Raw genomic sequence first — 25377 nt, 5'->3', positions numbered from 1 at the left:
AGAAAACACCGGGATTGGAAGCCTTACTTACGATGTATTCTAAACTGACAGCACCGAGAGTGGGTCTTTCTTGGCTATTGATGTCAATTATAAATTCAAAAACTTACTTAACTGATGATCCCTCATATATTTCATACAAAAATTCAATAAATAATAAAACAATTGAAATTTTAATAAAAAAAAAACATATTTTTTAAGTCTTGTATATTATTTTCAACTACAAATTTTATATACACATAAAAAAAACAGTTCGAATATAATGCTTAAATCGTTAACAAAAAATAAGAATGATCTTCGATAATGAGAGCAGCCTTTTGATAATAATTTAACTTTAAATTCATAACTATACATAGTAATGTAACATGGAAATAAATGCCGTTTAAAATTTTAAGAGCTCACTATTGAAAAAAAACTGGAATTATTGCTGGAATACAAGTAAAATTAATAAAAAATACCGTACGACTGACGCAAAAACAAAATATACATATATATATTAACCAGATGAAAATGCGTATAAAGGTCTATATATGCCGTCTATAGTTAAACTTAGAAAAGAAAAAAAAATGATGGCATGATTTGGCCGACGATTATTCGATACCAAAAGATTATCCTGTTATTCGCTCCACATTATAAATAATTCCTTATCAATATTTGTGCTTATGTTTATGTTTTCGAGAGGAATCTGTATGTCTCGAATGATATAAGGGTGAGTTTGGGGAGGAGGGGCGTACACGAGGAGGAGGTGAAGGCGAACCCACTGAATGCTTACTGCTATTGTGCCGCCCCGATTTACTTCTAACCGGAGACCTGGATCTGAAATTATACAAAAGTAATTTAAAAAAATCGAATATCGTACTGATAATTCATTCAACTGAATCAAATCAAATCTTACCTGTGTCTTGCTTTTTTGGGTGGTGGAGAGATCGAAGCATCTCTAGATCTTTTAGATTTTTTGGAAGTCGAACTAAAAGTATATTGAGAGAAATAAATCAGAACAAGTATTTTAATTTGCATAATAACAATAAATACTATTTAAATAATGCAATATTTACGATATGTAGTCATCGTCTGAAGAACCACTACGACCACCTCTACTACTATCTCGGTCACGTTCCCGGTCTTTTTGAAACTTTTTATCCATCACTTTTCCCGGAGAGTCAACTGCTTCGTCTTTCTCTTTAGCTTCCTTTTCAGCCTATAAAATAAAAGTATTTATACTATAAATTCATATTTAGAATTAATAACATACATATAAAGTATGACACAAATGATTAAAGACATTGAAATGTCTTTAATTAGAAGAATAGACGAAAGAAGTGCTCGAATGCTACCCGAGAGAATGTAATAGGGGTGCAAAGAAGGCCACAGGGGAGAAAGGTGGATGAAATCATAAAAATGTGTCAGATTGTTGTCAAAAACAGAGACAAATGGGAGCATGTTGGATAGCCTTTCATCCAGCAGTGGATGATGAATGATGATGATATAAGACATACCTTCTTAATTAGTTTACGCCGATAGTGTTGCACTTGCTGCTGAACCGTCCAACCGGCTTTAATTTGTCTTTGACCTGCCTCCAACTCGTCTTGGTATTCTACTGCTTTTAATTCAACACTTCGTAACAAGTTCCGTCTCTCATCAGATACTTCACTGTAATGAATTAAAAATAATAGTTTAATTAAAAAAATAATAGTAATAACAGTGCACACATAAATGAAAAAAATCATACTTTGAATCATTATTCTCGGGAGACGGCGGCGAATGAGAAGCGAACCGATGATTCCCCGTTGGGGTGAGCCTCTGAGGAGATGAATTCAGATTATTCCACCGCTGTGACGTAACAGCCCCGGCTTCGATCTGATCTGGCTCCACGGACTCCCACCGCGAAGGTACAAATCCCGGAGCTACCGATTGAGACATCGAAGTGATCGTTTGAGCCAATTTATCATCATCGTCAAACATCGGCATTCCGTCTATGTCATCGTCCACTACAAAAATTAAAAAAAAACAATGAAAACATTGCCATATAAGCAAACATTGACGTTCAATTTGCTCGGCACATACTGGGTATTCCATCTATGTCATCATTGATATGAGAAACTGGAATGTGATGTATCGGAGAAGCTCTCGATTTGCGATTTAAGCCTTGAGCGGCTTTGAGTAAAGCAGCACCGTCCAAAGGACCGCCTTCTTCTCCATCGCCGTCGAGATCGTCACCGTCGGCATCGTCATCTCCAGCATCCATCTGACTCGGCAACTCTTCATCCTAAAATAAATTCACCAATTATATTTTCAAAGAAATAATAAAACATAAAGTGAAAAATAAAACAAAAAGAAATACCTTAACTTCGATTCCGCTGAAGGCTTTATTAAGTTTTGAAAGAAATTCTTTGGGATAAACGGCCCAATCGTCCCAAGCTGATATAACTTGATTGACCCGAACGCGAAAACCTTCAGTTTGTAGTCTGCTTTCTAAATTCTGACGAGTTATATATAAATCGCGCATAACTTGTATAAGTCGAGTTTCAAACCTATAAACAATACGTCTTTATTTATGTAATATACTATTATTTGCATGAATTTCCATCATATAAAATACTAAAATAGCTCACGCTCTTCTATAATGACTAGCATTCGTTAATTTAATTCCACAATTGTGCAGAATATCAGATACGAGATACAATCTAGCAATTTTCTTGGGTATAGCTGTAGAGACAATGCCGAGAGCTTCAGCTATGCAATCGGATATTTCTTCGGCGGCTTCTGCATGCTCCATACAAAACACCATAGCTTCTCCGATCTTCGACCGCTCTGGAGTCAGATGCCGAATGAGATCCTCTAATCTGTCTCGTTGTCTGAAATGACAGTTGAAATCAACTCAATCGTACATACATATTACAAAAAAAAAATGATATTGCGAATGACGGTATCAAAACGTACGTTTTACTTAAGCTACCCTTAGTATCCTTAACCTCTTCTTCGTATATCAATTCCTCAGGCATTCCTTGTGTGTACACATTTATAGCAGGCGGTCTCCACACCGAACCACCTAGAAATTTAAATCATAATTGTTTTAGAACTTATATTGCATCAATTTAATCAATTTATAAACTTAAGTAAAAAAAATTCAACCAACCCATGACTTTATCTATGTATTTGAGGAATATAAGGTTAAAAAACAAAATTGGATATTGAACTGTACAGACAGATTATGAAATACTAATAACAAGAGGGGATAGAGAGCGTGGTTTTTCCAGGAATCACGGCATTTTGGGTCTATTCACAAAGCCAGAGTGCAATAAAAAAAGGTTTGGCGAACCTTTAACAAAGAAAGAAACTTGCACAAGGAAACAAAGAAACTTGCACAAGACAAAAGTTCTACTTCCGGTTGTCGGATTTTGTTTAAAATTTTTTTAATACTTAAAATCACTATCAGTATTATACACATTAAATATCAAGAAAATAAAAATAATTTAAAAGGTCGAAATAAAATAATGAAAAATTGTTTTAAAAAAATATATTACTTCCGGTTTACGAATTCTGACCAAAATCTTAGCAGCTCTAAGTTAGTACATTAAGAATACAAATATAAATTTTTAGCTTAATAAGTTCAGGGGTGTGTACAGAATCCAGGCGACAACATTTTTGACCTTTCTAAGAGGAAAAAATCCCACTTCCGGTTTATTAAATTTAGTGATTTTTTTTTTAATTTCATCACATTGATACAAGAATTATACTTGAATTTTTTCGTGAAGAACACACATGTTTAAGGGGTCGAAAAAAATAGTGGAAGAAAAATCGAACAAGAGTAAACTGCCACTTCCAGTTGAGGGATGATTACAAAATTTAATATATAACTTGTTATTACGCTTAAACTTCTAGATATGAAATTTCAGTTCAATAAACCAAAAAACATAAAAAACCTCGATTCTCTAGAGTAAAAGTACAACTTCCAGTTCAGATAAAAATATAAGATTATAAAGATTATTATTTCTATCACATGTGAAAAATTTCAGTCCGATTCAGGTAGCGGTTTGGGAGATAATTGAATTCTAAAACTTAAAAAAAAGAGGACACCTATAAGGGGAAGTACCATTTCAGTCCGATTCAGGTAGCGGTTTGGGAGATAATTGAATTCTAAAACTTAAAAAAAAGAGGACACCTATAAGGGGAAGTACCATTTCCGGTCAACTTCAAAATTTGAAAAAAATTTACGTTGTATCGATAAGAATTTCAGTAACCGATACTAAGTTTCAGTTCGATAGGACTAACGGTGTTCAAAAATTCCCCAAAATACACAGACACACATAATTTTTCTAGATCATGAAAACGTCATCAGTAATCGATTCTGAGTTCGAATCAGTCAAAATCCCGAATTCGAATTTCCGCATGATCACAAAACTTCATCTATCGTCACTACGTACATACATAGATAAAGTAAAAAATCACCTTTAAACATACGAAAATCTCTGGTACACCATTGCTTTTGATTATCTCCTTGAAGCAGAGAAAATAATTTCCAACGATAGTAAACATGTGCAGGACTTTGGTTCTCAAACAAAAATCTACAAAAAAAAAAAAACGAGTTAAAATCAATTTAAATAATCGCAATGAAATAATTTGCTGCTTTGGTAAAATGAGTGCATACCTAAAACTTGGATTATCAATCTCCTTGTTCATGATCATAGCTTCAAACATTGGTCCCTCTCGTATCACAAACTCGACCATACGATGTATAAGCATCAAAGTATTCCTAAATAATGCGAATTTGAAGACATAAAAAATAATGTTCAACCAATTTCAAGTCATATAATTTCAACCGTACTTCAATAGTTTTAAAATACAAATCGACACTTGGAATATATATATTGTTAAGCGTCAAATACTCACCTATTTCCACTATTACTTCGATGAATGTATTGTTTTTAACACACACACACACACACAATTGAGGAGTGAATTTTCATCGAATGAAATGTACATTCATGGTGGAAGGAAGTAAATCGAAACGCGCTAATAATGCGCTTATGTGTGAAATAAGGAGTAAAAGAGGATGTTTAAATTACCTTTCGGTCGGTATAACCACCTTGACAACAGACTGCGTCAAAATCTGTAGAGCAGGACACGGCACCGAATCCAACATCACAATCAACAATTAATAAATGTTTAGTAAGATATCATTACAAAAAAATTAAATAAATCAAAATACGATAATTATAAAATATCATTACAATTATCAATAATATTTGATGAAAAATGTATATATATATATGAATATTTTAAAAATACTTCTAATGCCGAATCATAAGTAGGAATAATTCGCATGTGACTAATAATAAACAAAAAAAAACCTGATCCTAAAATTAAAATAAAAACAATTACTAAATAATACATTCGTCACAAAATTGTTTTTTTTTTTTTTGTTTAAATGTGTGATAAAATTTTTTCTAATATTTATTTGCTTTACAAGATAGTACTATACCTTGTCAAGAGCCTTCCTCTCCTCGGAGTCAACGGGAAGTGTTTCACCTGGCCTGAAGCATGGTATCTATAATGCAGCGACTTAAATTTATATGTGTACAACAAATAAAAAGGAGACAAAAATACATAGCAAAAAACATATAACTTTATTTCAACATGTACACAAAAGGAAAATGTACATTGAAAAAAAAATAATTCAAATCCGTTAATATGTCAGTAAATAATGGATCACTTCAAGCCCGTGTGTACTCCCAATTGTTAAATTTCTGTTTTTCAATAAACTACAAGTGATCTTTTTTTTTTTTTTTAGAGAGAGAACAAGTCGGAAACAGAAGTCAAAACAGGGACTTTTAAACGTTTGACTTCAGTTATATGGAATAGACAAATACTAAGATAAAATAATTACATTTTATTCAAAATACATTGTATATTCAAATATACATCATCATTTATTATAAAACGTATCACAGATATATTATCACAAGTAATAAATAACACTGTAAAAATAAATATTTCACTCTAATATCCTAACCGCTAACCGCTACGTAATCTTCGTAGAAAAGAAAAAAAAAACATTTCCAATCACAAAACACTTCATTATATTTGATCACAGCACTGTATATCGTATCATAGAATTCTCATCAGAACATTACAAAACAAAAGTCAAACAGACAAAAATAAACAACTTTACACATACATATATATATGTAACATGTTTTGCGAATACTCTTTACTGTCCTTTCAAATCACTCTCGAACAGTAAATTTGACAAAGCATTATTATAATGGGACTGTCGAAAAGAGAAAGTTTCGTACAATTGCGTTGGAAGGGAAATACCTTGGGGATGAGATGTGCCGGAGGCTGCGCATTAAACGGAAGTCCAGAAGGCGGCGGAGGTACAGCCGGCTGTTGCATCATAGGCGGAATATAAATGGGGTGTGGAGGAATCACCACCGCTTTACCCCAACCGATTTTCATCTCATACTGCATCACTTCTTTGCCTAAAAAACAACCACCCGAAGCTTAAAAACTCAACTACCACACTCCTACCGACGCACGTCAGCAAAATAAGATTACCATTGAGATGGCGTAGGGCTCTTTCGCCATCCCTACGAGACATGTACGCCACGAAGCCACAATTGCGACCACGAGCTATCTCCTCGACGGAACGAGGCCACATTATCTTAATGCTAGCGAGTGGTCCGAATCTTCCGAATATTTCCATAAGTTGAGATGTAGTCACCTTCAAACATTTCACAAATAGTGAAAACACTGCACGGTTTAAACAACAATACAAATGTCAAATCATGTACATATATTAACCTTAGGATTTAAATTTCCTAAATAGAGATTCGTCGTCGACGGATCACCATAATCAATAGGATCCACATTTTCATCTTTGTTACTCGAGGCAGAATCGTCGCTCTTTGCCGATTCTGATATAGTGCCTCGCAACGCTCCTTTGTACTTGTGACGTTCTTCGCGCTCCTCTTGAATCCTTAAATTTTATTGTATTCAATTTAAAATCATCCAAAAAGGCGCAGTACATTAAAATGCAAACTATTCTTAAATTTAGGGCTGGACAGCAGCGCCTTGTCCATACAAACGTACTATACTTCTCCCTTCCTCAATTATGACACTAGAGAAATTATTCTTTAATATGCTATGGATATCCACCATTGGGGTGCATCTATAGTTTTATTTTTTTGATTAATTATTTTTTATAAGAGCTAGGAGCCACCAAACATCTATAAAATCGCCACTTTTTTACACCCACGAAACGAGTCCAGCGTGCTTATTTAACGGTCGATTTAAAAAAAAAAAACGCCGATAGATGCACAGAAAGTATCTTTCACATACCGATGATGACATTTTTTTAAAAATTGGTCCAGTTTTGGAGAAGAAAATAGGAGAATACGAAACCTCGATTTTGTCAATTTAAAATACGTTTTATATGGTCGAAACGCAACTGTCGCATTCACTCAATATATATATATTGATATATATTGTCGCATTCACTCAATATATACATACACTCAATATATATATCGAAGAAAGGAACGGCAACAAAACCTTAATTTTGTTGCCGTTCCTTTCTTCGATATATATATTGAGTGAATGCGACAGTGCGCTTCGACCAGATAATACGTATTTTAAATCGACAAAATCTAGGTTTCGTATTCTCCAATTTTCATCATCGGTATGAAAAAGATATTTTCTATGCAACTGTGCGCGTATTTTTTTTTAAATCGACCGTTAAATAAGCACGTTGGACTCTTTTCGTGGGTGTAAAAAAAGAGGCGTTTTTATAGATGTTTGGCGGCTTCTAGCTCATATAAAAAATAACTAATCAAAAAAATAAAACGATAGATGCATCCCAATGGTGGATATCCATAGTATATTAAAAAATAATTTCTCTAGTGCCATAATTGAGGAAGGGAGAAGTCTAATACGTTGTTAATTAATGGACAAGGCGCTGGTGTCCAGCCCTCTTAACCTTACAACAATATGATATCTGATATTATATAAATTTATAGATTACTAGTGATAGACCCGATGAAAATTTCATCTGGTGTATTATAAATAAAATCTACCTACCCTACCTATGTACATATTAGCAATGGAAAAAATAATTTATTAACTAACTTAATTTTCAGTAGTTGGCGCCAAATGCTCGTGGCACTATTTTCCAAGAGGAAATATTAATAGTGTTACGTATACTAAAAAGAGAGGTTAGCAAAGAGCCGCCGGTTAAGGACAATCGGATTGAGTCAAGGCGTCGAGGCCGTGCGACCGTGATAATTGGTTTTGAGGATTAGCTGCAAACCAAGTGCAAGTAAGCTAAACAATGATTGCACTTCTCAGAACTGACCTATGTCGTGGGAATACATATCCGAATACGTGACTATACAATAGGTAAACAGATTAGACGTCCTGAGAGATCTACCCCTTATAAGGCGGTACTTAGGCGATATCAGGTCATTCTGGACTGAGCACTGCCAGTGCGTGTATCTCCTTAATCATAAATAAATGCTGTGAAACGACTTTGGCCTTTTACTTGGATCCTCCACCCACCCCTACGCAACAATAGCAAACAATGTACATATATACAGGTTTTTTTCTTGATTCTACCTAAACCTTACAAAGTCTCTTTCGAAATTATATATTGGATAAAATAAATTTTTGAAATCATATTCAAATATATGTTCTTTGCCAATTTGATGAGGAATCGTTTCAACAATGAAATCAGATAAATCTGATAAGGAAACGATCGACTTGGAGTCACAAATATCCAGTCTGATCAGCAGCACTACAGAAAAACTCTGAATAAATTATTTTCAATCAAACCCGGTAAGCTCAAGGTGGTAAGCATTAACGCAGCCACCGAGCTATGCTGCCATTATTAAAGTATATTTTAAAATATTAAAACTACATACATATGTAGGTGAAACAACAAAAATTATAATACACATGTGTATTATTATAATTATATTTATAGATAATATACAAGTTCTTAACTATACGAGTCGATTATCAAAATAAGGTACAAAAGAGCACACTTACTGTCTCAATTCTTCTTTAAAAAGTTCTAAATTACTTTTCCTTTTGTCTTTATCTTTCTTTTTCGACGGCTTCTGGTCGACTTTACTAGTTAGCATGCGAGCATACTCTTGAACTCGGTCGGCTGAAGAAAACTTTTCCAAGCCGTCCGATCGCATTTGTGGCTTGTACAATTTTCCCCTTTCGGTCGTGTCTTCCTCTGAAAAACGATCAACAACGTAATACAACCAAAACCAACAGACACAAACGTCTTATATGTTCGTAACAAAAGTTTCACTTCTTGCGCCAGCATCGTACGTTCCCGCCTTGACCCATGTTTTGAACGAACTGCCGGGAGCTTCATGAAAAGTTTCAACAAACTCTTGAAACACCTGAAAAAATTCAACATTATCATTTGACTCACATTTGGAAGAATCTTATGATCTCAATTTTTGAAACTAGGACTCATTTTCACACACATACACACATTTTCCTAATTTCGTCTACCCATCTTTTACCCTTTTGCATTCTCTCGTGTACCACTCTAGTACTTCTTTGTCCACTTTTCATCCATTATTCTAACTACATGGCCTGCTCATTGCCATTTCAATCTCCTCACTCTATCCACTACTCTTGTCATACTTCACACCCACGTATTCCATTTCCTATCTTTCCTCATTATAACAAGTATACATCATTCCATACTTCATTGGACTTTATGACTTTATCTTGGCGTTCAATGTCCAAGTTTCGCATCCATACATCATCACTGGCAAAACGCATTGATCGAAGATCTAACTCTTCAGACAGAGTGGCATTTTTGATTTAAAAACAACATTCATTCCTCCAAAACCACCTAGTTTCATACGACTCTTTATTTCTTCTTCGTAACAACCGGACATGTCAATTATTTGACCTAAGTATAAATAATTATTTACTACTTCTACTATTATATCATATAATGAAATGCTATCAGGCGTGCAATAACTATTGAACATTAGTTTGGTCCTATCTGCGTTAGTTAAACGTTATATTTTATTTTATTTATTTTATTAATTGAAAAATCAACAGACAGGATGTACATAGATATGTATAAAAAAACAAATAGTAAATAAATAATATATGTAACATCCGAGTCAAATAATAGATTTTTACAAAAATGAAAAAGATAAATATGAGGAAAACAAATTAAAAAGTAAAGAATGAAGGCATGACAAAATATGTAGAACATTGCATAATTAAACTATAGAATTAAAATATTTGGAAAAGGTTATAAAATAGAATATAAGAAATTGAAATTTACAAATATAAAACAAATGAAAAAGGTAAATACAAAATAAACAAATGAAAAGGAAAAGAATGAAAGCTATAATATGATTAAATAGCACATTACATAACTAAACTAAAGTATAAAAATATTGGAAATATTGGAAAAATAGAATAGGAGAAGAAATATATGGGTATATATAATAAAAATTAGTAGCAGCACGCATATTCGTCAGCTATACATATCCACAATTTACGTCTTAGATTCACGATGGGTTTTGAAAGGGCTCAAAGTTCAGATCAAAAGAACTCTCCATATACAAAGCTGATCTTCAATATAGGCTCTAACTGTACCAAGCTTTTGGATGGACTCATAGTCCGGAATCGAGCATTCAACTGCCCAGAGTAACGCCAGCTTATATTCAATATAACAATGAAATGAATGACTTATGTATTCGTCAGTATTCTGTTAAGGCATTGACTAGTTATATTTTGGTAAAAAACATTTGGAATCGAGTCCATATGTCATACAGTAAGGTAATGATTAGAATTGAGGTTGTGGAATTGATGTCTTGGTATTGTCTAGTGGGCTGTTCAGGTGTGTGGAAGAGAGAGAGAGAGAGAGGTGTTTACGTGTGCGGCGGCTTCCTCCTCCTGCCTCTTCTTGAGCTCGTCGAGTTCGCGGCGGGAGAGCGGACGCGGCGGGGCCGAAGCCACCGCGAAGCCGCCTCCGCCTCCGCCTCCGCCCCCCGCTCCACCAACTCGCGTCTCCGCCCGCTGAAACATAACCACAACATCACATCATGCCCCGACTGACTCCACTCGTGCACTCGCGCCACGCTGACTTCTCGCGTCTAGTTCACCTTCATAGTGGTGGAGTGTCGTCGCGTCTCCCACTCCTCGGCGAGTCGACTGCAGAGCTGCGAGCCGTAAAACCCTCAGCCATCAGGACTCGGGAGCCGCAACGCCCGCCCGCCCCTCTAGCTTCTCCTCTTCCCCTCCCTCGCTTTCTCGACAGCAAAACGATCTAAATTAAATGCACTTCACAGCCATGCGCCTTTACACAGTGATTTCGGCGGATTCGGTGATTATTCCGCATCTGGCATCCAAAAGCTCCATCAATCTCCAATGCTAGATATTCCGTGAGATCGAAATTTTAGTGACTTGCGCGAGATTGCCTTTTAATTATTCCGCGCAAAGCGATCTTGCACACCCATAGATATATAATACACCGGTCTCCGTGACGAGCCGGAATGTTAAATTACAGAAAACGCAAATATCGGAAGGCAAAGATCGAAAATCAAAAAATCTTAAGTCGAAAGATAAAAAAAAGGGTGCATGGTAAACGGTACATACTCATGTGGCGGCTCACTATACGACATGGTCGAGTTTGGTTACCTTCCTGCGAGTGGGGACCAACTCGGGGTTCGGAGAGCGACTACTCACTCTGCCTTCAGCTGTCATAAAAAAAACACGTACATTCAACATGCCAGTCGTCTCATTCGTTCATCCCCCATACTCACTTACAGGAACAAGAGGAACAGGCTTTTCCTTCCGTATAAAGGTCTGTAGGTGGGGTAGGATGTGTTGACCGTATCCCAGCCTAACGAAACACTGTTGTACTTGTTTTAATAAAGTTTTATTGTTTGCCTAAATATTGTACAAAGGTATTAGAATATTTGGGCACAAATATATGCAGCGGTCTCTGGATATGGTAGAGTGTCGCTGGCTCGGCATTCGGCTATGTTCAGAAGGTCTCTGGATGCGGCAGTGTGTTGCTGGCTCGGCGTTCGGCTATGTTCAGAAGGTCTCTGGTCTGCTGCTGTGTGTCGACGCTTGCTGCTGTGGGTCGACTGGTCTGGTGCTGTGTTTCGACGCTTGATGCTGTGGGTCGACTGGATGCGGCAGTGTGTTGCTGGATCGGTTTGTTTCCGCACGCCTGGTTGGGGTGGAGCTTTCTAGAAGGTTTTAGGAATGTATTCTGCGTCGCAGTATATGTCTTGATGATGGTGACGAGATTCCCACAGGCAGTGACGGACTGGGACTGAAATCAGTGCATGCCAGGAGTCAAAGGGGGCCCCCCCAGGGTTAAAAAAATTTCCCCCCGCCCCCCATATAACAAAATTTTCTTCTTTCCACCACGCTAAAAATCAAGGGAAAAAAATAAATGAAATTTTAAAAAATGGGAATAAACAAATTTAGGTACAAGAAAAATGGCAAAAGCAAAATAGATCCACAAATTTCATTGTACATATATTTCGTTTTAACCCTTGTCCTGGGTAAATAGAATGCGGCATAAAAGCGGCTTTTACTTTCGCTAGAAAACAATCAGGGACGTCATTTCAGCTTTTTCTTGGGGGGGGCAGGCAAAGATTGGTCAAATTGAATTTTTTTTCAAAAAATCTTTTTTATATCAGAATAAATATAGAAAATATCCTTTACCTTATTGAGTTATAAAATATAAAAAAAAGGAACTTATTTTTGAAAAAGTAATTATAAAAAAATATAATGTAAAAAGAGAAAAAAGCGCCGCAGGCGAAAATTTTTTTCCACAAATCTTCACATGGTCAACATTAATCGACCATCAAACTGAGTCATCAAAAAACTATCAATTAACTTAATTTCTACCAACTGTCTTTTCACTTTATCTATGTACATATGTAAGTACGTAATAACAATAGATACATTTTTGTTTTGTTTTTCTTCAAAGCACATAACAGCGATTATTTTATTAGTTACCCAAAAATAACATATGTTCATAAGAAATAAACGTAGCATTCATAGATCCATAGTATCTCATTAATCATTAAATTCATAATATTTTCTAAATTCACACTATTCCTTAATTTAGGGGGGCGAGTGCCCCCCTATGGCCCCCCAAATTACGTCCCTGAAAAAAATGCATAATATTTTCAATTAATGTTAATCGAAAATCGGGATTTTGGGGAGGGGGCCCCTATCCTATATTTCTATTTACATGGATGTGTCTAGATTAGGAATAGATTTTATATTCGGAAACTGTTTAAAATTGTGTATTTAAATCTTACTATATCATCGAAGTATAATCAAATGTTATTTTGAAAGTATGGAGTAAATTTAAATCGCTGTTTGATGATGAATCGTCTTATCAAAATTGTTTTAAGCAATTCTGTTTATATTATTCACGAAAATTTGTTTATTCCCATTTATATTTCAGTAGTTAGTTGTTACATAGGTATTGGTATATACATAATATTGACGTTGGAAATGGGCCCACGCAAATTTTGAAACTTACACGATTCGAGCCTTGTTCCGACCAAGTCTTCATGGTCAGCTTTCGTGGCGTTACGACCAAAGGAGCCGTTTTGGAGGGAGATCGGCGCCGAGCGCGCGTCCCCGCCTGCTATTCGTTTTCCGCTTCGGTCGAGTGAACATCTCTGTTCGCTACCGAGTTTGTTCCCACCACCGAGTCCCGATCAGCTCAGCCTGGATCGGCAGACGATACTGGAAGTACAGCTTCAGTATACGTCCGGTGAGAAGTGAGGAAATCCTGGTCTTTCTTCGTCGAAGTCAGATCACGTAGTCACGTGAGGAGTGAGGTTATCATAACCTCTCGAACACGTGCGCGCTAATTTCACGACGGACTTCCCCCCCCCCCTCTCTGCTTGATCTCTGTATATACATATATATATAAAATACAGTCACCATACAAACAGAATTACAACCTGTTTTCATTATTACAATTTCCCCCCTTTTTCCACATCACGCATCCCACGCACATTACGAAGGAGAAAGGGACATAGCAGAGCAGCCGACATCAGCAGAGACCAGACCACCGACGACGAAGGAAGGCACCTTGAGGAAACCAGCCCCGCCCACGCTTACCACGAGCTTCTACAAAACCGACTTCCGGGGTGCTCTCGAGTTGAACATCCCTGGAGTCTGTACAAGCCTAATAAAAAAAGTTAACCGATCCTTGGGCTGTTAAAGCAGGTATTAGTTGTTTGTGTATATAGTAAGAAATTTGTTTTGTTGAAATACCCAAACTTTAGGTCCCAAAGTTGCAATATCCTATAAATAGTTAAAAAGTTATTTACTTTTACTGAGGGCCCATATTTTCTAACAGATAGTGGGGCCCACATGCCATCGGGCATGTTCGCTTGTATGGCCAGTCCGCCACTGCCCACAGGTCTGTTCATACTTAACAGCACTGCACAGCTTCAGCACTGCACGACTCCGTTTCAAATATGTAATTTTATTACATTTCTATTCATATCTACCTACACGTCGCGGTCACGTCACGTTTACAGCAATTTGGCCGAGTGCAAGGCAAAATCGGTTTACTTATACATTAGAGGCCATGACGATACGGCGCAATATTGCTTACGTCGTATTGTCGAGTACTTGCAATATGAATGCATACACGTGCATTCGTAGCTACGCGTCAGAATACAAGTCAGCAAAAATGTTTCGACGTTTATCGAACGAAAAATGATGTATAATCGCGTTGCTGTTGGAAGAAGAAGCTCAAGAAGGCAATAAAAAAGCACGGAGGCGTTTTGATGTGCATCCCATGTTAAAAAATAGAAAAACCGAAGGAGAGTTTTGGACACTGTATAAGGAGCTTGTGGATGATGGACAAATTTTTTTAAATATTTCCATAAACAAATTTAAATTTTTTTTAAATATTTGCGCCAAAACCATGTCGAAAGATTGAACAGCTGTCAACTGTCACTATCGATAATTGGTCCAAAACAGCAAAGCGGCAGACTCATGGCACGTAATTCGCGTGTATATTTCCACGATGGCCAAAAAAACGGATACGATACGTTGACGGATGTTGCTGTAAGGTATGAACAGGAAATGTCGGGTACTGCTGTAAGCCTGCAGTGGCGTAAACGTGACGTTTGGTATGAAAATACCCATACAAAATGTACCAAAGAATACTTTTCGTACGGCCGGATAACTGCTGAAGTCGGTACGTGCTGACTAGGTATGAACAGACCTTAATCCGTTTACCAATTATTCCACGCAAAACGATCTCGCACACGTCATTCCATGCATCGAGAGGAGAAGTGAAAATACGAAAATCACGATATTAACCATTGAATTAGCATGCATATAATCGCTCTCAGCCTCCAAAAATATTGATACAAAAACTCTGGACGGCAGAGTTTGTCAGCTGTTGTCTTTTGTTTGCTCAGTTGTTCTCAGTTTTTTTCTTACTCTTTTGTCTCTCTTCGATGGCTCGCTTTTAGATGATACTTTTGTTAGCAATGAGCATTCTATGCATTCTACTTTTATGATATTAACCTATTAGTTATTACACTATCAATACGGATTTTGATACGCATGAAACTGTTAATAATATTGATAGTATGGAGGATGAACGAATGAGACGACTGGCATGTTAATGCACGTGTTTATTATATGACAGTTGAAGACAGAGTGAGTAGTAGCTCTCCGAACCCAGCCGAGTTGGTTCCCACTCGCAGGAAGGCAACCAAACTCGACCATGTCGTATAAGCGAGCCGCCACATCACTCCCCCCCCAGCATCAGCGATACCAAAATTACAAAGAAACAAATTTTACCAAAAGAAAAAAATTATTGTTACACAAAGAGAAAAAATTATTACGTGGGGAGAAAAAAAATTGTTGACGTGGGTCATCCGCTGTGTACATAGGTGTACCGCCCTGAATGGTCGGTAGATTCGAGGGCGGTGACGTCGCGAGCAGGACGGTGGCTGGTCCGATGGTCGCGCCGATGCGATGCGATGCTGCGGCGGCGCCGCTCTTCCGAGGCTGATGTCGGTTGGTGGGGCGGCGGGGGCGGCAGGGGCATCGATGTGGTTGATGATACTCCGAGCTGGACTGTGAGTCGTTGTGGCTCGTGGAGGTGTTGTAGCGCTACCGCCCGTCTCGGCGTGACGACGCTCGTGGGGACGGACGGGGCCTTGATGATGATGATGGTGCTGAGGTGGTGTATGTCTTGTGGTGCTGGATGACCGTTCTATGTGTAGTGGATCGCGCATGACTCCACATCCAGCTGTCAAGATCGTCGTCTCATTCGCTCCCCCATTTTTTTAAAGCACCTTTCGTCGACGTTGTGGCTGGACTCCAGTCGATAGGTAGATAGGTAGGTAGCCGTGTCTGCTCGTTTATTGTCACCCGCGGGCCGCGACGCGTGTTGATGGCGATGGGGGCGCGGCGGGTAGCTTCTCCCGCCTGGCTCGGCGAGGCAGGGATGAGCGGCATGTTGAAATTGATCGAGGCTGCGTGGCTCGATGTCGGGGGTCACCAGTATGGAGGATGAACGAATGAGACGACTGGCATGTTAATGCACGTGTTTATTATATGACAGCTGAAGACAGAGTGAGTAGTAGCTCTCCGAACCCAGCCGAGTTGGTTCCCACTCGCAGGAAGGCAACCAAACTCGACCATGTCGTATAAGCGAGCCGCCACATCACTCCCCCCCCAGCATCAGCGATACCAAAATTACAAAGAAACAAATTTTACAAAAGAAAAAATTATTGTTACACAAAGAGAAAAAAAATATTAAGTGGGGAGAAAAAAAAATGTTGACGTGGGTCATCCGCTGTGTACATAGGTGTACCGCCCTGAATGGTCGGTAGATTCGAGGGCGGTGACGTCGCAAGCAGGACGGTGGGTGGTCCGATGGTCGCGCCGATGCGATGCGATGCTGCGGCGGCGCCGCTCTTCCGAGGCTGATGTCGGTTGGTGGGGCGGCGGGGGCGGCAGGGGCATCGATGTGGTTGATGATACTCCGAGCTGGACTGTGTGGCTCGGATGTCGGAGGTCACCAGTATGGAGGATGAACGAATGAGACGACTGGCATGTTAATGCACGTGTTTATTATATGACAGCTGAAGACAGAGTGAGTAGTAGCTCTCCGAACCCAGCCGAGTTGGTTCCCACTCGCAGGAAGGCAACCAAACTCGACCATGTCGTATAAGCGAGCCGCCACAATAGTGTAGCATGCCCCAGTGAAGCTAATAAAAAGCTTATTGGACGGGTTTTAGGTTTCGACCGTTTCCCGGCCTATGGAAACTCAGTGAGTTTGAAAGAGGTTCGTTTATTTTTGTTCAATTGTTACAATGGTTATTGTATGTACGAAGAGGTTGAACTTCGGAGAAGTGAGCTGGTTGAACTTCAGAAGTTCACTCTGGTGTTGAGAGCTGGTGCGTCGCTTTATATACGTTCTGGTTTGAAGCGTGCCGTGTGCAGATGCTTTGTCTACGTTTCCAGGACACGTGTGTTGGGGACACGTGTTGACCTATTTTCGAGGCGCGTGCTTTATAGCTGTGGGGTCAGCGCCAGGACGTCGTTCGTTTGAGAATGGGGTCGTGCCACGCGTAAACGACTTTTCAGGACATGTGTCGCGGTTGCCTGATGACATCACTGTTGGGTTTCGTTCGTTTTACGATCGAGCGATGAACTCTTTCTTCTGGAATGGTCGAAGGGGACGTTGCCCTTGAGTTATGCATGTTTGTACATGATCGATAATGAGATCACTGGTAATAGCACAAATCGTGCTAGATTCTTACAAGCTTATAAATAGACTGAATATTCAGGTTTCATTGGTCGCCATTCTAGTTGTATTTGTTGCAGCTCACATTTTCATTCAAATTTTTAATATGTACATACTTTAAAGCGTAAATTTTGTATATATTGTACACTACGTAGTTCTCTAGGGTGGGGGCATACCAATGACGGAATATCTGGCACTCGTGTTCTCGTTATCTCATCTCGTGCCAGATGTTCGGTGATCAAGATTTTAATGACGTGTGCGATATCGCTTTGTGCGAAATAATCACGGAATCTTACTCGCTTGTTCGCTTTTTTTCGCGTATAGTGTAAATACGACTTTAGGCCAAAAGTAAGGCCACAACTGAGATCCGAAGAGACCTGCGCTGTGGCATTAGTCTGTTGGGCTTATCCTTTGGACCGTTGGTTCTGTCAACGTCAAAAGGGCTCGCAGGTCGTACTGACCGAGAACCGCTGTAGTGCGAATAGACGCGGTGGTCTGATAACTTCTTCGCATCGTCTGAATGCAGCCTTTTGCTGTGGCACGCGAGGATACATGGTGAGCATCGCAACTGTTGACACATTATGTGACCACCTGTCACTTATTTATAGGTTATGTGTATTCCTTCATGTCATTCTAGTGCGGCTCATTTTTGTTGATCCAATTACCCGTCATGTTTTGCAGCTTGTATGAACATGTCATTATTGTTTTGTAATTGTACTTTATTTTTTTATATTTGCTAGAGTATACATATTCACCTCATTTGCCCTAATTTATGTGAATAAAAAATTGTAATGTTTTATTAATTAGTTACACGACGGAATAGCTGTTTTTAATGAAAAAAATTAGTCTTATTTATTGAGTGAAGGTACCATATGCTGGGGTCTATGTGACGAGCCAGAATGTTAAATTACAGAAAACACAAATATCGGAAGGCAAAGATCGAAAATCGAAAGATCAAAAAAAAAAGGGTGCATGGTAAACGGTACATACTCACTTAATTTGCGCGAGCAGGATACAACAGGAACAAGAGGAACAGGCTTTTCCTCCCGTATTAATGTGCGCGCGCAGAATACGGGAGGAAAAGCCTGTTCCTCTTCTTCCTGTTGTACCCTGCTCGCGCAAATTAAGTGAGTATGTACCGTTTACCATGCACCCTTTTTTTTTTGATCTTTCGACTTAAGATCTTTCGATTTTCGATCTTTACCTTCCGATATTTGTGTTTTCTGTAATTTAACATTCTGGCTCGTCACGGAGACCATGTACTCAGTTTAATTATAATTGGAATAAAACAATTTAATTTTGTAGATTTAACTAATTATACTTACGAAATTGTTTATTATAGGAATTTTTAAAATCTGACAATGAAGACGACGACCATGATGACAAATACTACTCCAGCATATATTACGTCGATAAAACGACAATAGAAAAACCCACAGAGCCTTCTACTCCGTACACTTTTAACGTTGACGATGTAACGAAACGTGCCATTTCAAAGAGATACTGGTCTATTTCTACACCGGAAGCTAATTCCACTCCTTATCAGAAGTCGAAGTTAGAAGTGAGAAGTCAGAAGTCAAATAAAAAAAGTAGAGATATTAGTAATATGGTCACTGAAAAAGTATCGAAGGTTGACTATGCTGGCAAAAATAGTCAACCACACAACCAAAATGACTATAGAAACAATCAACAGAACAGAAATTTACTGAATAGGTGGGATTTGTTGAATTCTTATAAACATACTACTGATGATAAAATAAAAACACCGAGTATGTCTCCTGTTACTACGACGAAATCTGACGTTTCGCAAAGTGACAGTGTTAGTTCAACGCTTAAAACAGACGGCGAGCAATCAAATAAAAAAGAAGTCCAAAGTAAAAAGAACATATCGACTGTAAAAAATAACGCGTCTGTAAAGGCGAAAGCTTCTAACTCTACTATTGCTGATAGTGATATAGTTAATGTGATCTCTCAAGATGCAAGTGACGTAACCAAGTCTCCGTCAAATTTGAATAATGACCAAACGAAAGCAGAAAAAGGAAATGTTTCTAAATCTCGCAATAGCAAAAGAGGCAAGAGTACTGTGCATTCTGGAATTATCACTCTTGAAAGCAGCGACGATGAGTCGGTTATTGAAGTTGCACTTCCTCCGTGTCCCGCCATATGTATCGAAAGTTCCGACGAAGACACCATAATGCCTGCAAAGAATAAAAATCAAAGCACACCGCTGGTTGGAAATAAGAAATCTAAAGTCAATACCCCCAATCAACATAAGTGTACAAGTCCTGTACCGTCCGTTGTCTCGTCAACATCTGACGATTTCATCACGACGGATTGTTCCGTTTTAAACATATCCAACAAAGGACAAGATCAGGATTATTCGTTTAACTTTCAGCTGCACGGATCAGACTTGTCCGAAGAAATTTCTGATTTTAACGCTAGCTCTAGACGAAAGGTCTTATTGGCGAATGCCGATTCTAGTTCCAAAACGCCGTCGCCTGCTCTTGAAAAGAATTTAAAAACACCATGTACGCCGAGTCTGACAGTCAGTGCTCTGAATGATGCTCAGATGTTTGCAACGCCGAAAAGCAAAGGGAAGAGGAATTTAAATTCGAAACTAAAAAATTACACAATTTCTGAAGAAAATTTCACACCTTTCACTGATATATATGAATCGGAAAGTTCCGATTTTCCTGACAGCGTTGTCGATGTTCCCATCAGTACACCCTTGACACGAAAGCCAAAAAGTCTTTCGCGAAATCGTGAAGTGAGTGAAATTATCAACGTCGACGAAGACACGTTGATAATGGCTAACGTCGTCGGTGTAAAAAGTCCCAAAATCGGGAAAATTGTATACGAAGAGGCTGATTGTACAGTCGACTCGGAGGCCGGCATCAATCACCAGATCAACGATGCTGCAAATGAAAAGACTACTTTAAGCAAATGCCTGAAAGATATGAATAAATTCTATGATCAAAGTTGGGGAGGAGAAAACTTTGACCATGCGAGAATTCAAAATCAAATGCCTTGTAAGATTTTTAAACAGACAAACATGTTTATGCTTTAATTATACGGAGTAATTTTCATTTTTTTATCATTTTATTTTTAGTTTCTAAAGAATTATGGGCTGTTGATATAGCAGACAAATTTCTCACCAAACATAAAAAGAGAGAAGTGTAAGTTATAACATGTATATATATATATATATAATTTTTTTCGGTCTCGGTGAGGAGCCAGAATGTTAAATTACAGAAAACACAAATATCGGAAGGCAAAGATCGAAAATTGAAAGATCTTAAGTCGAAAGATCAAAAAAAAAAGGGTGCATGGTAAACGGTACATACTCACATACATACTCACTTAATTTGCGCGAGCAGGATACAACAGGAACAAGAGGAACAGGCTTTTCCTCCCGTATTAATGTGCGCGCGCAGAATACGGGAGGAAAAGCCTGTTCCTCTTGTTCCTGTTGTATCCTGCTCGCGCAAATTAAGTGAGTATGTACCGTTTACCATGCACCCTTTTTTTTGATCTTTCGATTTTCGATCTTTGCCTTCCGATATTTGTGTTTTCTGTAATTTAACATTCTGGCTCGTCACGTCGACACAATTTTTGTGTATATACTATACTCTGAATTATTCAAACTATCATTTTATCATATTATTTACTTAATTTTTTATTTATTATAGCTGCTCACACTGTAATAAATTTGGACACAAAGAATTCAAATGCCAATACAGACAAAAGAAATGTCTAATGTGCGGATCTAACGGTCATTCCCACTTCAGGTGTCCCGAAGGAATCTGCCTAAATGTAATTTATTTTTAATATAGATATAATATATTAATAAAGTCAATGTTTTTCTATAATAATATTTTTTTTTTATTACTTTAGTGTGGATATAAGCGAAAAAATGGGTTTTCTGCCAAATGTCCCCATTGTTTTAACTGGAAAAGCATGAAGTGTTCAACTTGTAACATTTATGGACATCCTAGTTATAGTTGTCCTGATTTATGGAGACGCTATCACTTAACAGTAAGATTTACAAACATTGAAAAATACTATTCGTTCATTAAACTATGTATACAATCGATTCATCCATTCTCGATTTTTTTCTGATGATGTCTTCCGTATTTGATTTGTTTTAGGTGAAAAATGAAATACCTTTGATAGAAGATAAATCTAAAAAGTTGCTGTCAAATATATTCTGCAGCGGATGTGCACAGAAAGGACACACCGTGAACTTCTGTAAAGTTCTTAAAACTCAATACAATCTATCGTCTCCATTCGTGCACGACTATTCACCTGTTTATATTCCTGATGGAGTAAGAAGTTCTAATGTCGATTCACAAAGCACAATAAAACTGATACCTAATCAAATTGCTATAGAGCCTAAAGCAATATCCAGTAAAGAAATCCAAACACCCTTCGATAGAGAAATTAGTTCTGGAACAAATTTAAAAAGAAAATCAGAAATTGGGACTGATCAAAAGTCTCCTAAGAAGATGAAAATTTTTAGCCAAAATTTAAATACCGATAATCAGCTGATCAATCACATGGGTACATCACATGTGCTGGTTTCACTTCTTCAAGCAAAGATGATGGCAGCTGAGGGTGCATCACAACTTGAGAACCTATCAATGAAATATCGTGTGGGTTATAAACAACAGGTCACTGCTTTGGGTCATTCGCTGTTTCTAGACGGTGAACTTTCTAATCAAATCGACTTTTGGGTCGAGTTTAACGATTGCTTCAATAAGCCAACAATGTACCACAACACAACATTGCAAGTTTTTATACCAGAAAATAAACACGAAGCAATTAAAATGCTATCAAATGATTTGGAGGTATTGAACACGTATATTGGTAAGCCGTCCGGTTTGCATTCTTCACTAATTGGTCTAAAAAATCAATTCCATAAAAAGCAGATTAAATGTGAAAAGGATTCCAAAGATTTAAGGAAAATTTCATCGGATATTAATGATGTTTGTAAAAAGCTCAATATGATTTTAATTGGACAACGGGGATTATGCAAAGGTAAAGACACATTAAATAAATTGCGTGACGCTGTATATAAGATGACTGGTCAGATTTCAGACGTGATTCCTTTAGATCTGAGAGTAGACCTTAGCATAATGTATTCAACTGTTTTTTCTTCTTTGCCGAGAGAAGACTATCTTCATTTGTTATCTTTGGATAAAATAGAAACTCGAAAGGCAAAGAAACAAAAGGCGAAAATTGAAAAGAAAAAAATCAAAAAAGTTCAAAAGCAAATGATCAATCCTTTCGGCTCTTTAAATCCGAGTACGTCTACTAAAAAAATTTTAAAAGCCTTCCAGATAACGCGTGCAAAGCTTAAAAATATGCCACAGGTAAGATCTTTTCTGTTTCAAAAAACTTTTGAAGATCTGCAATTTTATGAAAGACAGTTGAAAAATAATGAATTTTCTAATAATTCTCTTCAAAATATAAAGAAGATAACGAGTGGCGTCTTTAAATTCATCCAGAAGGAGCAATCTAAAGATAATTAATAAATTTTTATTAAATGTAAATTTTTGTTTATTTAACTTATCCAAAGTGGCTTTTTTATTGTTAATTTTCAGAACTATTTTTGATGAATAAAATGTGTTACTTTTTATTTTCTTTTATTTAAATATGTGTATAGCTCTAGATTGTTGGGATATTAACAATAGATAAATGTTGAAAGAATGTGAATATATATGTATTTTGTAAGGAAAACAGTGGATTAGTACATTATGAAATATATTTACATGTGTATATATGTATGTGTAACTGAATAAATATTTTTTATTACATGGAATATCTTTCTATGTTTCACCCATTTGAACTTGAGATTTTTCTGCATAGTAAAACTAAAAAAATTATGTCTAATGCTGATGATTTTTTATTACAATTTTTTTATTCTATGTTTCACTTCGCTACTCGTTCAGGCAATGTTTTTGGATAATCACATAGTGACGATCGAAGCCGCCTAGAGAAAATCCGGACCCTTGTTGTAGCGTTGTAACTATGGATCTACTCCATTGAATTATTTTTGTTTTAAATTAGTGCACTGGTACTGTCCCGGAAAATCCAGGACAAATAGCAAAATTAATAGCTACTGATCTACTGATCATTTTGTATTTTACAATTTTATTTTGTTAGTAATCATAGTATTATATTATTATAATGTTAATATGTACAGCATAATAGGAAAAAGAGCTGAAAAACCTATTTATAATTCTTATAAATGCTCATAATACATCTAATACATAATATTATGTAATACGATGTAACTTGTGTATTGTCACTTTACTATAAGGTGGCCATATTTCTTCAAATTCAAAACCAGGACATTTTTTTCCAAAAAATACTTCAATTATTAAAAAGGAACATTGCAGAATTATAGATTCATCGATTTATGAAAACAATTAAGTATACTTAGTGATTAAGAGGGCTGGACACCAGCGCCTTGTCCATTAATTAACAATGTATTAGACTTCTCCCTTCCTCAATTATGGCACTAGAGAAATTTTTTTTTAATATGCTGTGAATATCCACCATTGGGGTGCATTTATCGTTTTATTTTTTTGATTAGTTATTTTTTATAGTAGCTAGGATCGGCCAAACATCTATAAAATCACCTCTTTTTTACACCCACGAAATGAGTCCAGCATGCTCCAGCAAAAAAAATACGCGCATAGTTGTACAGAAAATATCTTTCTCATACCGATGATGAAATTTTTTTAAAAATTGGTCCAGTTTCGGAGGAGAATACGAAACCTCGATTTTGTCGATTTAAAATACGTATTATCTGGTCGAAGCGCAACTGTCGCATTCACATATGACTAGTAGTCCGTTAACCTAGAAAATAGTGGGTTCGGTGATTACTGGTCAAAAATTACTCGTCACAAAGTCACTAAAATCTCTATAACGGAACATCTGGCAGCCGAAAAGTCCCTCATACTAACGATAACTATCATAGTAACGAGAACTTGAGTGCCAAATATTGTGTATTCGCGATTTTCATGGCAAAAATTGTCTTTGTGACCACTCAATTAGCCTAATGAGTCACACATTGAAGATCCTACTAAAGATAATACAGGGCAGAATTTACTCACGGTGTGAAGAGGCGATTAGCAGAGAGCAGTTTGGGTTCAGACAAGGCTTGGGTACCCGAGAGGCCCTTTTCTGTATGAAAACACTACTCCAAAGATGCAGAGAAGTCCGTAAACCTGTGTACATCTGCTTTATAGACTTTGAAAAGGCCTTTGACCGTGTCCAACACGCTCGCCTGATGGAAACATTAAAAAATATTGGCCTGGATGACAGAGATGTCAGATTGCTACGAAATATTTATTGGAATCAGACTGCAGTAGTACGTGTCGATGATCAATTCACTGATGAGATTCCTATAGAACGGGGCGTCAGGCAAGGATGCATCCTATCACCTACTCTTTTTAACACCTCCACCGAATCCATCTTCCACGATGCTCTCCAAGAGGCGGAGGGCATCAAGGTGGGCGGCGAGACGATCACCAATATAAGATATGCTGATGACACGG

The 25377-nt window shown here is 37.4% G+C and overlaps 3 protein-coding genes across 3 annotated transcripts in view; 1 reads left to right on the top strand and 2 right to left on the bottom strand.

Annotated features, from left to right (window-relative positions):
- Positions 1-25377, bottom strand: part of LOC143916237 (methyltransferase-like protein 25B) — a 588188-nt gene that overhangs the window by 543222 nt on the left and 19589 nt on the right. The gene's annotated exons all lie outside the window — the stretch shown is intronic.
- On the bottom strand, positions 110-11318 carry LOC143916204 (U2 snRNP-associated SURP motif-containing protein). The gene is made up of 20 exons (XM_077437187.1): positions 11148-11318; positions 10918-11061; positions 9317-9410; positions 9043-9238; positions 6802-6976; positions 6556-6721; positions 6316-6479; positions 5480-5545; positions 5064-5107; positions 4646-4750; positions 4447-4562; positions 2938-3046; positions 2610-2852; positions 2339-2528; positions 2062-2263; positions 1727-1985; positions 1494-1647; positions 1053-1195; positions 893-964; positions 110-813 (listed from the first exon to the last, which is right to left on the bottom strand). Exons 1-20 carry the CDS (start codon positions 11151-11153, stop codon positions 645-647), a joined length of 2817 nt encoding a protein of 938 aa, XP_077293313.1. The 5' UTR covers positions 11154-11318; the 3' UTR covers positions 110-644.
- Zcchc7 (Zinc finger CCHC-type containing 7) lies at positions 17964-23631 on the top strand. The gene is made up of 6 exons (XM_077446881.1): positions 17964-18367; positions 19155-20841; positions 20922-20988; positions 21502-21625; positions 21707-21847; positions 21961-23631. The coding sequence occupies exons 1-6, from the start codon at positions 18365-18367 to the stop codon at positions 23341-23343; spliced, it is 3405 nt and encodes a 1134-aa protein (XP_077303007.1). The 5' UTR covers positions 17964-18364; the 3' UTR covers positions 23344-23631.

The sequence above is a fragment of the Arctopsyche grandis genome, chromosome 1 (genome assembly GCF_051622035.1).
Source record: "Arctopsyche grandis isolate Sample6627 chromosome 1, ASM5162203v2, whole genome shotgun sequence".
Classification (NCBI taxonomy): Eukaryota; Metazoa; Arthropoda; class Insecta; order Trichoptera; family Hydropsychidae; genus Arctopsyche; species Arctopsyche grandis.
The sequence above is the reverse complement of the archived record's forward strand: the minus strand, read 5'-3'. Positions and strand labels throughout refer to the sequence as shown.

Excerpts from the sequence above, each read along its gene's own strand:
- LOC143916204 (XM_077437187.1), bottom strand. Across the intron at positions 6,977-9,042 it reads TTTAAAGAAGAATTGAGACA|GATTCAAGAGGAGCGCGAAG; the intron begins GTAAGTGTGCTC and ends ATAAAATTTAAG. Across the intron at positions 4,563-4,645 it reads ATTGATAATCCAAGTTTTAG|ATTTTTGTTTGAGAACCAAA; the intron begins GTATGCACTCAT and ends TTTTTTTTGTAG.
- Zcchc7 (XM_077446881.1), top strand. Across the intron at positions 20,842-20,921 it reads AATTCAAAATCAAATGCCTT|TTTCTAAAGAATTATGGGCT; the intron begins GTAAGATTTTTA and ends TTTTATTTTTAG. Across the intron at positions 20,989-21,501 it reads AAACATAAAAAGAGAGAAGT|CTGCTCACACTGTAATAAAT; the intron begins GTAAGTTATAAC and ends TATTTATTATAG.